Source organism: Tenebrio molitor, chromosome 3 (genome assembly GCF_963966145.1).
Source record: "Tenebrio molitor chromosome 3, icTenMoli1.1, whole genome shotgun sequence".
Lineage (NCBI taxonomy): Eukaryota > Metazoa > Arthropoda > Insecta > Coleoptera > Tenebrionidae > Tenebrio > Tenebrio molitor.
Genome location: NC_091048.1, coordinates 29,002,905 through 29,019,209, shown reverse-complemented (window position 1 = coordinate 29,019,209; position 16,305 = coordinate 29,002,905). Strand labels below are relative to the sequence as shown.

The 16,305-nt window shown below is 41.9% G+C and overlaps 1 protein-coding gene, 1 long non-coding RNA gene and 1 pseudogene across 2 annotated transcripts; 1 reads left to right on the top strand and 2 right to left on the bottom strand.

The window, feature by feature from the left end:
* Window positions 1-508: 508 nt before the first annotated feature.
* On the bottom strand, window positions 509-5,032 carry LOC138126896 (uncharacterized). Its single transcript, XR_011157998.1, has 3 exons — window positions 4,805-5,032; window positions 4,320-4,749; window positions 509-4,270 (listed from the first exon to the last, which is right to left on the bottom strand). It is a non-coding gene; the product is annotated as an uncharacterized lncRNA (long non-coding RNA).
* A 235-nt stretch (window positions 5,033-5,267) lies between these two features.
* Window positions 5,268-7,442, top strand: LOC138125766 (enolase-like; annotated as a pseudogene).
* Window positions 7,443-9,146: 1,704 nt separating this feature from the next.
* On the bottom strand, window positions 9,147-14,121 carry pippin. Its single transcript, XM_069041241.1, has 7 exons — window positions 13,676-14,121; window positions 13,486-13,600; window positions 13,295-13,430; window positions 10,456-10,664; window positions 10,215-10,344; window positions 10,027-10,166; window positions 9,147-9,974 (listed from the first exon to the last, which is right to left on the bottom strand). Exons 1-7 carry the CDS (start codon window positions 13,702-13,704, stop codon window positions 9,192-9,194), a joined length of 1,542 nt encoding a protein of 513 aa, XP_068897342.1. The 5' UTR covers window positions 13,705-14,121; the 3' UTR covers window positions 9,147-9,191.
* Window positions 14,122-16,305: the final 2,184 nt, after the last annotated feature.

The following is a 16,305-nucleotide window of genomic DNA, read 5'->3' as shown; positions in this document are numbered from 1 at the left end:
TCCAAAATCATCCACTTTACAGCCCTGATCTGACCCCAAGCGACTGCTATCTTAAATTTGAGACAAATCAAGTTCATTTCCCTTTTTGACACATTAATAAGTTGAAGTTAGGTTGGCAGCTTGTGGGTGGCACTGAACAGGTAAGATGGTTGTTTTTGCACGAGCTGACTGTTAAATGAATGTTATTTTGTAGTTCTTGGCGGTTTTTAGGTGATGGAACAAAAAATTTACGTCGTTGGTAAACACCTTTCGCAAGCATTTACGACAGCAGAGGCTTCAAGTTTGACCTCTGACGCACACCCGATGTTATAGCCTAGTGGACGTTGTATTCAACATTGTTTTTATCAGGAAGATTAATTCGTTAATCGCTTTTCTGAAAATTGTAAATACGTTTGGTCGCTTATTTACGGAGACTTCCCAGAAATCTACTACAAGAAACTACATTCTTAAATTGACGTCAGTGTTTCAATCTAACCTCACTTTTTGCGTTGTTTGTGTTTTTATTCACGATCTTTTTGGGACCGAGTTGGCTATGACCATCTAGTGTTTTTGTTGGCAGTACCTCGGTGATAACTAACTACCCTAAAGGAAATTGACACTTTTTGTGTTAGGTTAGATTGTTTTCAGTTTAAGGTTATATTTTGTGAATAGGTTCATTGTTGCCGGATCTCTTAAATCTGGTCTGTCCTTTTTAAATTGGAAGTAGCATCGTTTAATGGAAATTTTTTGTCGTAACACAATTATTTTGGCAATTTTGACTTTTCCTTTGACGGAAATTAATACATAGTTATTTATGCAACGAGTTTCTGTATAAATTGGGCTTTTCTAATTGCCCGAGGGACAAGATTAAAACCCTCGCTACGCTCGTGTTTTAAGGCCTTGAGGGCAATTAGAAAAGCCCAATTTACCCAGAAACGAGTTGCATACAACATTTTATTGTTTGAAACGACGTCCCTGAAGCTTCCAAATCTTTTAAAAATGGTTTCACATTTGCTTTTGACAGTTTTGACAAATTTTTCAAGACCTGTCACAAATGTGACGTTGAATGTGTTGTCTAGAGCAACGGTTCGTTATCTGCTCATTTTGCTTTAGGGCAGTTAAGAGGCAGTTTACAAAGGAGAAAAATGAGAATTTATGACAGTTGAAAACAATAAAATTATTTTTACACACTTAATAAATCATTTAATTTATTACGAATATTAAAATAATAAATCTGGCAATGCAATGCAGTGACAACAAAATGTCGAAGAGACACTGACAGAAAAAAAAAGTTGCATCTGTTGCATCACTGAATCAGTTGGTCCAACATGAAAAGAAAAAATCATAGCCAACTCGGTCCCAAAAAGATTTGCAGACTAACGAGTGGCGCGTTCACAATCGACTCTTCAAACGCCAACTTTGAGGAGGAATTTAAATGAATACCCGATACCTTTTTTTCCCGGAAAAACTAATTTCACCAATTTTGTGTTTTCTCAAAGAGATAATTTTTCACACATTTTCAAATCATTTCTAAGAATCCGTCAATTCTAAATTTTTTGACTACATCTCTCGAATTTTATATCGACCATGTACAGTTTCGGCCGCGGAATTTTGGCCGTTACTTGTCATTCCATTGAGATGAAATGTAAAGCGGCTCTTGTGTTTCGTAACCTCACTTTCTGCTATAACAAGACTTGTCATTTTGACTTGCATAAAAGTCAATCGTAATGACAATAAAGCATGGACTACATCCATTTTTTTTTAATTGACATAAAAGTGACGGCCATAATTCCGTGACCGCAATTGTACTACAAGTTAACAAAAGGACCAAGATCCGGGCTGGGTCTTGGTCACTTGATCATTTTAATGTATCAAAAAAAAAATCTTTTGTGTTAGAACCTTCACGTTTTCGTCTCTTGTAAATGGAATTTCATACATTTTAATCATCTCAAAGAATCTCTCGAATTTCATCATCGACTACGTCCCACAAATATTCAATAGGACCAAGATCTGATCTTGGTATGACCATTTGATGATTTTAATCTATCAATAATTTTTGTATGATCTTGAAGGTGCGTTCTACTTTACCAGAATCGTCAAACATATTCTCTTCCGCAGATAGCAACATTGTACTGAAAAGAAGATTCATTTGTTGAAAGTGGCTCACTATCTCTGATATTTCCATCGTACACAGCAAAAACAACTCAATTTGTATTTACTTTCTTCTTAAAAGAACTCTTCACTGTTGCTTATACAGTCATGTTCTTGAAAATAAATCCTTTCCCCATTTCTCTTCATAATGATACACCTTACATAAATTCACTTTTTTGTTCAGTTCTAAACGGAGTTTCCTTTTTCCTCAGCACATAAAAACTTTTCCTAAATCGTATCCTCTGTTTTTGCTTCGTGATAACGCTTTATCTCATACTGCCCAAAAAACCTCATTTTTTCCTGACCTGGCACCTCGTGAAAAATGTAAAAATCTTGGCGACCAAAATGTTTCGCTTTTGAAAAAAATGTTTGCTCATCTATTGTTATCGAACAACGACCAAAGCTGGAAAAAATGTAACGGTAAGTGTTCCAAGTTTGCAAACGAAGCCGCAATCGAATTCATGAATTCCCTCGATCGGCGAAAGAACTGTTGTATCTAGGTGGTGGGTCTGGCTTGATCTCTCCTCAAATAAATCACCTCTCCGGCATAGCAACGATTCGTTTTCGTCCCGCCACTTGACGGGGGTTGAGTCGTAAAAGCATGAGCACGCATACCTACGGCCAATTGCAGGCCCATCAATGCCTCATAAACCCGAGTTACGGCTTTTTTAACAGTGTTACGCCAACTATTAAATTGAAAAGTTGATTTTAGTTGGGAGTTGCAGCGGATTTTTCTTATCACGCCATCATAAAACGGTTGTAAAAATCGCAAGTTTCGGCTCGTTATTTACTGCGCCGCCCCTCGAGACTGATTTCGGTCGCGCCTGAAAAGGCGCCGCCGTCGCCCCCCAACCAGAGACGACTTTCAGCGCGCCAATTTGCGACCGGCTCTAGGAAATCGTGCCCCTTCACTTATTACCCACATTAGCCGACATATTTCATCTCTGACCACAGCTAAGAGAACGTGTTAATTGCAACGGCGGTTGAAGTTTACGCGACTGTAATGGCAAATAAATTACACAGTCCCAGGAAAAAGTGCGAACCTTGAGGGAAACGCTCCGCGCGTAATTACGGGTTTCGGCAACGGAATAAACAATGAACCACTGTGTATACTTTACAACGGAAAAAAATACACACAGATACTACTTTTTACGTTTTCGTTCCTTTTATCGACGAGCTATATCAATGTCCACGCATGTAGCATCATAGATAAACAATTTGTGTTGAATGAACCACGAGGACGAGAGGTCGCCAAAATTCTTATCATCTTCAGGGAGCTCAGTCGCAATAAAAGAAAATCTGCTAGCTGGAAATAAAAATGTAACAGTTTGCTTCAAGTCAATGTGATTTTTTTCCAGATGACGATATTTCGTTGGGGGCGTCAGTCCGGTGGCGGTTTGTGTATCAAGCAGGTCGAGGGCCGCCCCCGTGAGCGGCTCTTAATGAAATAATAGCCGCGCCTGATGGGAATTTAACAACACCTGACCGCTGTTCCGCGAACGTAATCATCCCACCTCGATCCGGGCCCGCTTGTTCTGACAACCATCGCGAATCTTGTAATTTCGCAATCTCCATCGGTGATTCACCCGAAAATAATGGAGTGGCCGACCGACAGATGTCGAGGCTCGTTTCGGGGAACCGGGATAATTACTGGGTCAATCTTTTGCGCCGATGGGACCGCGGAAATTTTTAATTAGTCCGTTTTTTCTCTGGAAATGGTGCGATTTTTTTGGCGAATCGCGTCACCAGGTGCGTTGACCCGCGCGGAATAATAGCTAAACTAGTTCTTCGCTTCCTGATTTCCTTGACGGACTATTCTCTTGGAAAACAAATCGGCTTTTTTGCGATAAAATTATGTTTCTGCGATGCGGGTTGGTCCGTCTAAGTCGCCGGTTTACAGTCGTAAACACGAACAGGACCTTTCGGGGACCAATTAACATTGACATTTGATAAATTGCCGATCAGGGGAATTGCCCAACATGCTAAATGGGTCCGCTCGATTTTTTATCAATACCCGGAGGACTTTTACTGCACTTTTCCCTCAAACATTCAATTCTGCATTTTTACCCCCACCACTTGCTTGCTCTCGGAGGTTAATCACACCCGGTTAATATTAAACCATCGATTGACTGAAAATACCCTGAAACCAAAGTAAAAATATCCCACTCAATCCATGTTTAATGAAGCACCTTTCGTCATTCTTCCCCTTCTAGAATCTTCTCTTCGATGACACTTGACACAACTTTGACAACTAATCTGTCATTTGTCAAATGTACTCTGACAAAGCGTACCTACTCATTTTTAACGTGAATCGACTGTGAATTTGAAGAATTAACGATTAATTGTGCAGTTTGAAGTGCGCTCCGTGCAAATCTTTCAGGATGACGGTTGTGCATAGCCAACTTGAATGGTCTGTTGCAAATAAAAAAGTCTCAATTGGGGCGTTTCTTCGAGTCTTCGAGAGCCTATCGCGTCGCACAAACAATTAAATCTGTCCCACAATCGCTGCAGTAAATAATGGAATTATCATAATTTATTGCTTTTGTGCATTGTATTCCAGTATCGTCTTCAGATGCAATCGATTTCATCCAATTCATAACGTATTGATTAATGACAAAGCTAAAAATTCCAATAAATTATTCGATAGTGATACAATACAGCTGGTTCTCATTACAACTTATCATCCACGGCAATAAATCATTCCTCCGTTGACGTACTTCTTTTCCACATTGTAATACAACTGTTGCACAATTTTTCCCATTCATAACAAGAGTGTTTACGAAGCGGAATTAGGTTGTTTTTAATTATCGCAACGTTGTTGTGCTGCTGAACAGAAAATTTGGACGGGATTCTTGGAAATTGTAATGACAAGAATGACAAGCACGGTACACTAGAAATTTTCGTGAACCTGGACGGGGTCACGGATTTGACTCAATTTATTACAAAAATATTTACCATTCTATAATTTTTCATTCATCCGCAATATTTATCATCTTTGAGGGGTTTTGTGGAATTATTTCTGCGGGAAGTAAAATTCGAGCAAGTAGAGCAGGCAGCGCCCTCTGTCGCCCCCAGCTCTAAACATTGATCGTTTCCTGTAATATTTTGCGATTTGACGCAACAACAATATCGGTGCACTGATTTACAGTTCAATTAGCTTTATCAAATTTATGAGGCCTATTTGTCTTATCAGGTGCATTTTACGGCCTCCGGTGCATTGCAGAGACCTGTATCTGGAGCGCTTTATGTTGACCTTCCTCTAACCTTGTCATTTGTTGAGTTGAAAGGTCAAAATTTGACACTTTTGTTGTGTACCGGCTTGAAGGTGGCAAGAAATTCATATCGTTCCGAAATCAATCAAAATTACGTAAGTAGATAGCACAAAAAAAAATTGTCACGCTTTAACTTAAATTTTAGTAGCTGTGTCATTGGCGTGATTGTGCAGAATTTTGGTGATTTTTCAAAAGTCATTTGTTATGCCTTTAGTGGTATTATGAACTGAAATATTTAGTGATAAAATGCGTCCTAATGACCCTTAAGAGAATTGTGTAAAGTTGATTGAGTAATAATAATTTTTTTGTGAGAGTTGAATTACATCTGTTGGACATGTCGCGAAATTTTACGTAATATCGCCTGTTGCAGCGTGCGTTCTGCTCGTTGGTAAGCAAGATGCCCATCAAGTGTATTCAGCCCCGGCAGATTTTCGATTGCCGCGGCAACCCCACCGTGGAGGTCGACCTGATCACATTTTTAGGGCTGTTCCGGGGCGCAGTGCCCTCAGGGGGCAGCACAGATGATTCGATTCTGCGATGGTTCGATCCGATTATGTCGACATCATCCTGCTGGTGTCCGCCTTCAAGGTGATCAACGACCTCGGGCAACAAGCTGGCGATGCAGGAGTTCCTGATCCTCGACCGGGGCCACCGAGGCTATGAAGATGGGCACGGAAGTATACCACCACGAAGAAGTTCGGACTGGACGCCACCACCGTGGGCGACTTCGCCCCCCAACCTCCACAAATCCGAGGAGGTTACACGGGCCGCATCGACATCGGCATGGACGTCGCCGCCTCCGAGTTCCACAAGCACCGCAAATGCGATATTGATTTTAAAAATCCCAAGTCAGACAAGATCAAGTGGATCACGGGGGAGAAGTACAAAGGGTACACCAACCCCAAGCGGATCCAGACCAGACTGTCTTCTGCTGAAGGTCAACCAGATCGGCTCCGAGTCGATTAATGGCCAAAGACAAGGGTTAGGTGATCATGGTCTCGCACAGATCCGGCGAAACGGAAGACATTTTTATCGCGGATCTAGTCGTGGGGTTCTCTACCAGACAGATAAAGACGGCAGCCCCTTGCAGCTCCGAGCGCTTGGCCAAATTCAACCAGATCCTTGCGTATCGAGGAGAAGCTGGGGGCGGCGGTCAAGTACGCCGGAAAGGGTCAAGTACGCCGGAAAGTCCTTCCGCAACCCACGAGGGACGCGATAGCTAGTTTTTTGGTTTTAGGCAGTTTTTCATTGTCATTTCCAGTTTTTTCCATTTTTTTTAGAGTCGCTAAATCACATCCGGTCGTTGTTGCGCTAGCTGCAAAGGTTTTGTAGCGTAATAATGAGCCTAGCATTACATTTGCAGTTGCACCAATTATGTGATTTAAAAAAATCTATTTTAATTTTATAAAAGATAGCCAATTACATTTGTCAAATTTAATCAAAATCGTGTGGAATCGTGCAGTTCATGGGGACATGTATTGTTGGTTGCATCACAAATTTTGTTAGGCTCGTGAATCACCCTGTATATTTATTAAAAATACAAGAAGTCAGTGCGCGATCACACATCTTAGGTCTTTCCTCAGACATGGTATTTTAAATGTTTATTTACTGTTAATGGCTGGAAATCTTGTAACAGCTGGTTGTGCAACTAGCTCAAAAAACAACTTTAGGCAGTTCAAAGCGATTGCGTAGGAAATTAGTATTTTCTTTGGAATATTGTTTATCATTCTTTGTGAAGAATTATTGTGTTCGCTGGTTGCAATCTTATAATAATAAGGTACCTTACTAGTGTTTCTAAATGCTGACCTTTAGGTAGATCACTTCCACCTTTCAAACTGCCACTCACAAGGAAAATGCACCCTGACCCGCCCATAACACCTACACTGTCTATTTTGAATAAAATAGGTAGTATTCTTTTAAACGGTAAAATTAATTCTTTGTCGTCGCCGTCCTCTTGTCCTATTGGCGGACACTGCACACCAAAATGTGCTGAAGAAAAGTAGACGTGTAGACATTGTAAGTAAAGGTATAAATGTTAAACCTCTATTATTGAAAAAAAATTGATTCATCTTCATTATTTCTTGTGCTTCCCGTCCATATTAAAGAATTTCCACATGTTTGAATAAAGTTTTGTGCGTTTCTGGACATGCCCAATAGAACATGCACATCGCAAAAGCGGTAAATTTAAATGTCCTTTCTCAGTATTTTCATAATATTCATATTTTCGCATTGCGACTTTATTTGGTGCAGTTCCAATGTTTTGTCTTGATAACTAACATCTAAATAGTAAAATTATGAAAGGGGATGTTTTTTGAGAATCAAGTAATAGTATATTATGCAACAAGATTTATAAACGGCACTTTAGGCACGAGCAGAGCTCGTGTTTAATAAACGAGTGTTTAGGGAAGTTGCATACTATACAGGCTGATTTACGAGGAATAATGAGCCCGACGGAATAGAAAATGCAACCCACAATACATTGCAACAAAAAACCGGACATCGAAGCGGTAAATGTCCGGGTTTTTCTCCTGATGAACTGCGGGTTGCATTTTCTATTCCGTCGGGCTCATTATTCCTCGTAAATCACCCTGTATTTTTTCTACGACCAAATAAATAAAACAAATAAATTCTTTATTAAACGTTACTTTAAACATTAAATTCGAAACTGATAAAGTGATAAACGTCAATTGACAAGTGACAACTAACTTGTTGATTTTGAGTGTCACATGATTTTTGCGATTAAAATATAATCGTGTCAAAAATAAATTACTCCCTAGGATTTAGGGATATTCGTTAATAGGTTACCATGAATTTGGTTAGGTTGGAGGCTATGTGGTTTCTGGTGACAAACAAAAGATATCGTAACCGTAAGGCAGCGAATTCCTTGTAATATGGCTCTATTTCTGGCTAAATGATAGTTGTTTTTTCGTTTCACAATCAATTTTCGTTTCTGGCGGCATATTTAGTTGCACAATCTCTCAATTCATTGTAACCAACCTTTGGCATTCAAAATTACTTTTGAAAATTCTAGTTACACAACATGAAAAACGTTATATCCCTAAAAGTTCGAATTCTAGGGAGTAATTTAATTTTGACACGATTATACCTGCAGCTGACTGAAAGGCCCGTTGCTAACTTCACCTCGTGACAGCTTGTCAAGGTGTATTTAAAAGATCACTTAGCGTCATGAAAACACGCAATAAACGGCATTTTAAACATGGGAGTAGAAAAGCAGACATTATGATTCAGGTATAATAAAAAAAAATTAAAACATGGCTATTTTGGCTTCGACTCTGAACTGATTTCGTCAGATTTTATATAAGACTTAAAAAACTGAGGTATAAAAATATCACTTTGTTTTATTTGGGCAGTTGAAAAGAAAATGATGAAAAATATGATTAAATTTTATGATCCCTAAAACCTGAGCTATTTTGCTTAAAATACCACTTTGTCTCCAACACAGATATAAATAATGCAATATGTTTTTGAATGTTTGTGTTTATTTAATATAATTTAGACATAAATGAAACGATTTCTTTTCCAATGTAATGTTTATGTTACAGTGTTAAAATAAAAGAAGCTGAAACTTAAGTAAAATTTATTATAAACTCAATTTTTCCTGTAGTTGAAAAAATTGAGGACTCCGGAAAGTCCTTCCGCAACCCACACTACACCACTAGGAACGCGATGACTAGTTTTTTGGTTTAGGAAGTGTACAAATAATTGTAAAAGAAAAACGCCCACAAAAATAAATATCTTTATTCTAAGCTACAATAAATCGGTGCGCATTCACACGTCTTCAGTCTTTTCCGGCTCTCCCCTCTTCCTGGCGACCCACGTGACGTTGTCTTGCTGGAAGTAGTCCTCGATCTGGCTGAGCGTCTTGCCCTTGGTCTCCGGGAGCATCAAGTAGAGAAAGAGACTCGCGACGAGGGATGATCCGCCGAAAATCCAGAAAACCCCGTGGACCCCGACCGAGTTCTTCACAAAGGGGAAAGCTTTGGCGACGGCGAACAAAGCAAAATTGAATATCATGAATGTGAGACCGCCCGCGAGGCCCCGGATTTTGGCGGGGAAAAGCTCGCCGAGCATCACTCCGGGCAGGATCATGAACCCGACAGTGTTCGTAGCTACGTAGATTAGCACACAGAGGGCGGCAAAGTAGCCGCCGGAGTTGACCGAGACGCAGTTGTCTCGGGGGTAGAGGTAGGTGCCCAAGCAGAGCGCGGAGATCGTCGTGCCGAGTCCGGACGTCATCGCCAGAGCTCGCCGCCCGATCATCACCAGGAGGAGGCTCGCAACTAGAGAAAAGGCGAAGCGGACGGCGGCGGTCAGTACCGCCGCCATGAAGTGGTCGACGGAGTGGCCGTTGATCTGCCCGAGGATGTCGACGGCGTAGAACACGATGATGTAGGTGCCGGACAGGATCTGCATCAAGTTGAAGAGGTTGATGATGATGAAGGGTTTGATCACCTCGGGCCTGAAGAAGATCTGTCTGTTGGAGGTCAACGTCTTGGCGTGCTTCTTCTCCAGGTCGACCCTCTCGGTGAGGTGTTCGGTCTCGTGCCGGGCCTACAATTCCACCCACCTAGAGATTCCCCTTTTCAATTTACGACGCACTCACCTGGAGGGCGTTGCCTCCGCGCAGCCACAACAGCGCTTCACGAGCTCTCTCGGGTTTGCCGTTCCGCGCCAGCCAGACAGGACTCTCCGGCAGACAAAAGAAGATCGTGATGGACAGGATCGGCAATATCGTGCTCAGACCTGAAGGCAGAGCTTAACTTCGATCGTCACAAAAGCGCGGTTACTGACCTGCGACGTATCGCCACGGGAGAAGCGACCCTAAGGCGTAGACTAGGAGGATCCCGAAGGAGTAGCTGGCGAAAGGGACGCTCGAGAACATGCCCCGGAATTGCGGCTCCGAAACCTCCCCGATAAGGACCTAGTAACGTAAAATAGTCGTAAAAGAGAATCGGCGGTTGAAGTGGTTCGCTGAATCAAGCCAAGACGCAACGTTGAGATAGAATTTATCTCTGTGTTGTAAAACACGTACTTGTCCTGCCGCCGCTGTCAGTCCCGCTGATAGTCCTGCGACGAGGCGGCCCAGCAGGAGGACGCCGTGGTTGGGGGCGAGTCCGATGAGAATCCATCCGACTATTAGAGGCAACGAGGCTATCTGTAAAGCTAATTTTCTACCGCAACGGTCCATTAGGAGGCCGCTCAAAAGCGAGCCGAACGGTGTGGCTGCTGAATGGACGCTGGCTGCAGACAAAAAATCAAAGCTGGATCATGACGTTTCATTGAACACTCATCGAGTTTCAATCGAATGCTGATGGATGCATGTTACGCGTTACTAACGATCGGTCGCCTCGTTAGCGTGATGAACTGGTTTAATTGGCAAAAATTACAATTAATGATACGTAAAGTGTAACGCGGGGCTGCTTGCGGGTTGCTTCATAACTGAAATTTATGCTAATGGAGGAGCTTAAAGACTGCGGTCTCTACAAAGGAGGGAGGAAAAATGTTAGCTTGAATTACGACGAAACGTCAAAACGAGCTAGACGAGATAAGCTGCGACGTGACTTTTACCTAGGTGCGGATGCGGTCATAAAGCGAATCAAGCTGAAAAGTTTAACTGAACAGGGGATTGCTATGTGATCTTGTGTGTTTATATCGTCCAAGGATAATTTTTATCGTACCCGGCAATATTTCAACGTCAAAATTTGACAAATGTTTCGAACGCACCCTACGTGATAAGTTTTTTCAATATGGGAATTTTGAGCATTGTGCTCTTCTGACAAATGTGTTTTTGAACGATCCAAGTGTTTGGAAGAGTGAGCGATAATTGCTTCATTATATCATTCGTATTTTTTCCCAGTTACCGGTTGCTCTTGTCGTGTCGTAAATGTGGCAACACCGCAATATTTTTATTAAGCCATAAAAACAATTTATTAATTTGTATTATAATTCATTCCCGACACAAAACCTGATTTTGTGCAAACCGTTATTTCACATTACGTTGCATTTTTAACAAGAAATTTGCAGAAGGACGCAATGGCGCCACTGTGTCCGTGGCTGCTAAAGTAAAAATGTCACCCCAAAAGTTGTGATCGGAAAAGTGGTGAAAAGTGCTTTGATTGTGGAAAAAGTGCTTGACAATATCGACCGTCGTTCTGCTGTGGGCAGGTAAGTCCTATTATTACGTAGTTCTAGTTTAGGTGAACGAATTTCCAAAAATTAGTTGAAAAGATGAAACAATTGGCAATCGAGGATTGTTCTAAAACTGTGATGTTAAAAAGAGATAAAAACCAAGATCAACGACTGAAGGGTGCGGAATGCAGTATTTTTATCCGCAAATAAGTGTTTGTATACAAAACATTAAATCATAAAATGCGGACACCTGACGCAGACCTCTGCCAATTTTCGCCGCTTTAACGTCAACGCAATACAAACAGTCCAACTTAAAAAACTTCGTTTTATCAAACTGCAGGCAGGTTTTGTTCCAAACGAAATTAAAAAGTCAGGTGTGACGTCACTGCCGTCTCTGTCGGTACGTCAAAGTGCGGCAGAAATGTCAATCGAAAAATCGCGTCCGCGAAATCATCGCCGTTTGTGATTTAAAAGTGTCTCGATCGCGCCAAACTGGGTGGAAAGACTTCCGGGGACGGCGCTGCACAAAGGTAGGTGTTGTTGTTGTTGTTCCTTTCGGATTTGCGGCGACAAATTGCGAAATTGTCGAAAGGGCGGAAACAATCGACGATCGACAGATTCTTCTAGAAATCCATCATGGCAGAATTAGAACGAATTAAAAGCGTGTAAAAGGCTGTGACGGACTTTTCGAAAAGTTCTGTGGCGAGAGAGCTGTAAAATAGTCAAATATTTTTGAGTCGTCGCGATTAAAGTCACTCGGTCGGCGGTGTCTAAAGTGAAAATCAAATTGTGTAAAATGTTGTCTCTCGGGTGTTGGTAATTAATTCCGCATCGGCTTTTTGTGATCTTGGGGAATGTGGAGCAGCGACTTGTGTCTTTTTGCACTTTTTTCGAGTGAAATGTCGTGACGCAATCGACCAAGGTCGACGGAAACAAAATTGACAGGCGGACCGCAAGGCCTCGCGTTGTGACCGGTTCGTCGTTTGGTCGTCGGCGCTGTCCTCACCTGTGACTTTTCGGCTTATTCGGAAAGTGCAGGTTTATGCAAGAGTGATTAATCGATTCCCTGAGGCTGCTATTTGAGAAATGCAAATCTTGCGACGTCCTTGCCGAGGCCACTTCTGGTGCGACTCGTCGAGCGCGTTTTTCACCTAGATATCGAGTCAAGACTAAATCAAACAACGCCCGTCGAGGTGTAAACAGCGCGTTGATTGACGCCATTCTTGACCCAATTTCGCTCCATCTTCACCTGTTCGGTCGGGGCAATTAAATCGGCGTCGGGGACGATAAATTCCGGCAGTGTTGGCGCGCGAAAGTCCTCCTGCCCGAGGCAAAACGACGAATCAAAACCGGTAGGTGGTCGTCGCAATTTGTAAAACTGAAACGATCTTGACCTATTTTCGCTACGGCGACTCTAATTCAGCAGAGTCGTATTTTGAAGGTGACGACGAAGTGAATGACCTTACTATATTGAGTTAAATTGGGTGATTGCTTCGCATAATATTTTCTAACATTGGCCGCTCTTGTACGGTTGATGACCGACGCCGAGCGGTCTGCCGGTTGGAAACGTCGAAAGGAGGGAAAAAAAAATTGGGCGCGACGATAAGAAGAATCTTGAGAGCGTCCGGTTGGGTTCATCAGAGACAGTTAAGAGACCGATGAACCCGTCTCGGCCCTGATGAAAACTAACGATCTATTGATTGGTTTGATTACATAATAGTTGCATTTCGGGGGACGCTCACCTATCCAAGAGCCTATTTCGTCGTCTATCCGCAAGGTCTCGTTGGGCTGCTTCAGCTGGGGGAGGAGGACGGCGGAGTAGCCGACAGGCATGCCGCAGCTCGCCGAGCTCAGCATCACGGCGCCGGTCACCAAGCCCTAAAATAAAACTCACCCTCGAAATCCTGCACTGAGCAAAAGGTGATGAGCTCACCTGCGCGGCGACGCCCCTCCACGTCGACCTCTTGCGGGTCTGGGGTCGCTTGGTCTGCAGGGGTTGGTACTGGGTGTTGTTCGTCGGCGACGTCTCACCTTCTTCGTCGGTACCGCTGCACGCACCGCACAAGAAAAAGAGAAACGAGGGGTGAACGGAGGTGGCACTCGATAAACAAACAATCCCCTACCTGTGTTCTGATTTGGTGTCGGAGCACATTGTGTCGGCTTGCCAAACTCTTTCTGTCGGAAAGTGCTTAATCTTTTTGTTTTATCCGTCTTGTGGTGGCGTTATTAGCAATATTTGAGCCCCCTCCACGCCTATCGCGTAAATCACACCCGGTATCCTTGTTGTCGGCTCTCATCGTAAATAACGTTTTTGCAAATGAATTCTGACACTTCCGTTCTATTTTTTTTTTCGCGACGACCGTTTAAGCAAATTGACGTCGCCTTGAACCAGCAACGAGAAGACGCGCGGCGGCGGAGGCGGCAGCGGATCTCCTGCAGGTGGCGATTTTTTCGGTTTTTCGAGGAGGAGGGGGCTCGAAGATGTGGGTCAATTGGGGTTTTCCTGTTGGATTGACCTTGGTCACCACCCACCGTCATCTGACGTCGTCTCCTTGTGCCATATCGCAAATTTTTTCCTTGATTCGCGACGGACTCGTCCTTGGCGGAGTGGTCGGATTTAGCGGGAGATAACGGGGAAAGTGCCAGAATAAACCGGGGGCAGGGGTGAAATGTTCTTTGACAGTTTACCAATTTGCAAATAATCCAGATTTTCGTTCTTCACGCGAAACAAAGACAAAATCGAGCGATATACCTTGACTACCACAATCAGAATTTGGTAATTTGAAAGTTTTCTATTTTTGTTTTTGATTCACGATTAAACTATTCCACCTTGACCTTTTTTATTGAGATTAAACCTAAATTTTCCTCAAGTACTTACCATCATTATTTTATTTATTAACATGTTGTCGTGTTATGAAACTAGTGTTGCTTTGTTCCACTTTATTAATTTGATATTTGTTTTTGCTTTTTTTGTAATGCAAATTCATTTCTATTTTGTTTCCATCAAGTATGTTATTTTAGATGAGCGTCTCGTCCAAAATCCACACAAAAAATAGATCAGATCAGATTAAATTCTTGACAAATCGATAAGATTTTTATTGTTATTAAAATCACAATTCTGATAATATAATAACGGGTGACTGTTAAAATTTTCACTTGGAGTTGGCTTTGAACGAGTTTTTTTTTTGTTACTTTAGACACACGCAAGAACGAACGACAAATGTCAGTCAGTACAATTGAAACATAACCTATAAAGTTAATTATAATGTCAAACTTGTCAGTGTCTAAGGTGCAACGGAAAACAAAGAATGATCCATAGCCAACCCTAAGTGAAAATTTTAATAGTCACCCGTTATTTGGAGATACAGCAACTTTTACGTTTTAATACCTTGGGGAATTTTTTTTATCTGGAATATATTAATAGAATTGTCTAGGTAGAGGAGAATGAATAAAAGACGATTTTATAAATAGTAGAAGGAAAAGTTTAATAAGGTGTTTAATATACAAGGGGTGAGTTCCACATCGAAACTAACTTACGTGGAGCATAATAATATGAGTTTGGTAAATGGTAATTATTACGTGCACCATAGAATAAATTATTGTAATAATACTCACATAAGTACATTAATAAGAATAAATGTTATACAATACATAAATAATTTGCTGGTCGTAAGATCTGCCCCGTGATCCTATCAGAAACACATGGCCATGAGGGTGGCCGGTCCCACGCATCTCGTTTTCTCTTTCCGCTTGTCCTTTATGGTGGCACGTTGGGGTCCGTCGTCGACGCGTCTCATCTGATGGACGGAGAGGATCTCGTCGTTGGTGAGAATGAGCAGTTCTTCTTCCCTGATGTGGTCCGCCTCGTCGGCGGTCGTGGTCGATATCTGATAATAATTCTTGGTTTCGACGCTCCGGCAACTAACACCTACCGCGTAAACCATCATCAACAGGACGGCGACGGAAAGCACTCTGTACGTTATCATTGTCGTCGGAAAATTCGATAGCGTTTAGATCGTGGACGAACGTTCCGAGGGATTTATACGAAAAGTGTTAACGCCGTCGAGGTTTTTCCCGTTTTGATGTGTCGTGGGGGATTCGCGGTTAAAGTAGTGAAATTTTTGATGACCCCGGGGACCTCTCGTGAGCGATAAGGACCATATCGTTCTGTTTTCAGTGATAGTAATAATACGCAAAGTTCATTCGTACAGCTTTGCTCTGTTTATTTCGGGGACACATTATAAATAATCCGGTCGCACTGAAAAATCAAACCATCAGTCAAAACAATTGACGATTCGATAATGCGGAGTTTACGAGAGCGAACATTGTTTACTATTGTTTTCAGTTTGTACGGAAGCGTGAAGCGTTGGTTATGAATCGGTCACGAGGAGTGGGTCCTGGGCGATAACAGGATGCGGTGACAGATCCGGAGTAATTGATCGCGTTGTTGGAATTTTTTCGATTAAAATGGGACATATTTTCAAAAATTTAAACGAAATTTTTAAAAAATTTTATTTTTGAGTAATGTGCCACTTACGTTTTTGGAAAATGCTACACATTCTAACCTGGGAAAGTTCTCTATACTAAGGCCTAAGACCTAGGCCGGAAAATTAGAAATTGTATCTACATATGTATTTGAATTGCTTAATAAAATTTTATTTGAAGAGTAACAGATCTTAGTATCCTTATCATTTGTGACATGTATTATAAAACATTTGGTCAGCCGAAAATTCTAATACAAATGTCGTGCAGT

Coding starts and splice junctions, on each gene's coding strand:
- pippin (XM_069041241.1), bottom strand. CDS start 13,704: ATGTGCTCCGACACCAAATCAGAACACAG. Junction 13,601..13,675: donor GACACCAAATCAGAACACAG/GTAGGGGATTGT, acceptor CGGTGCGTGCAG/CGGTACCGACGAAGAAGGTG. Junction 10,665..13,294: donor CGAAATAGGCTCTTGGATAG/GTGAGCGTCCCC, acceptor TTTTGTCTGCAG/CCAGCGTCCATTCAGCAGCC.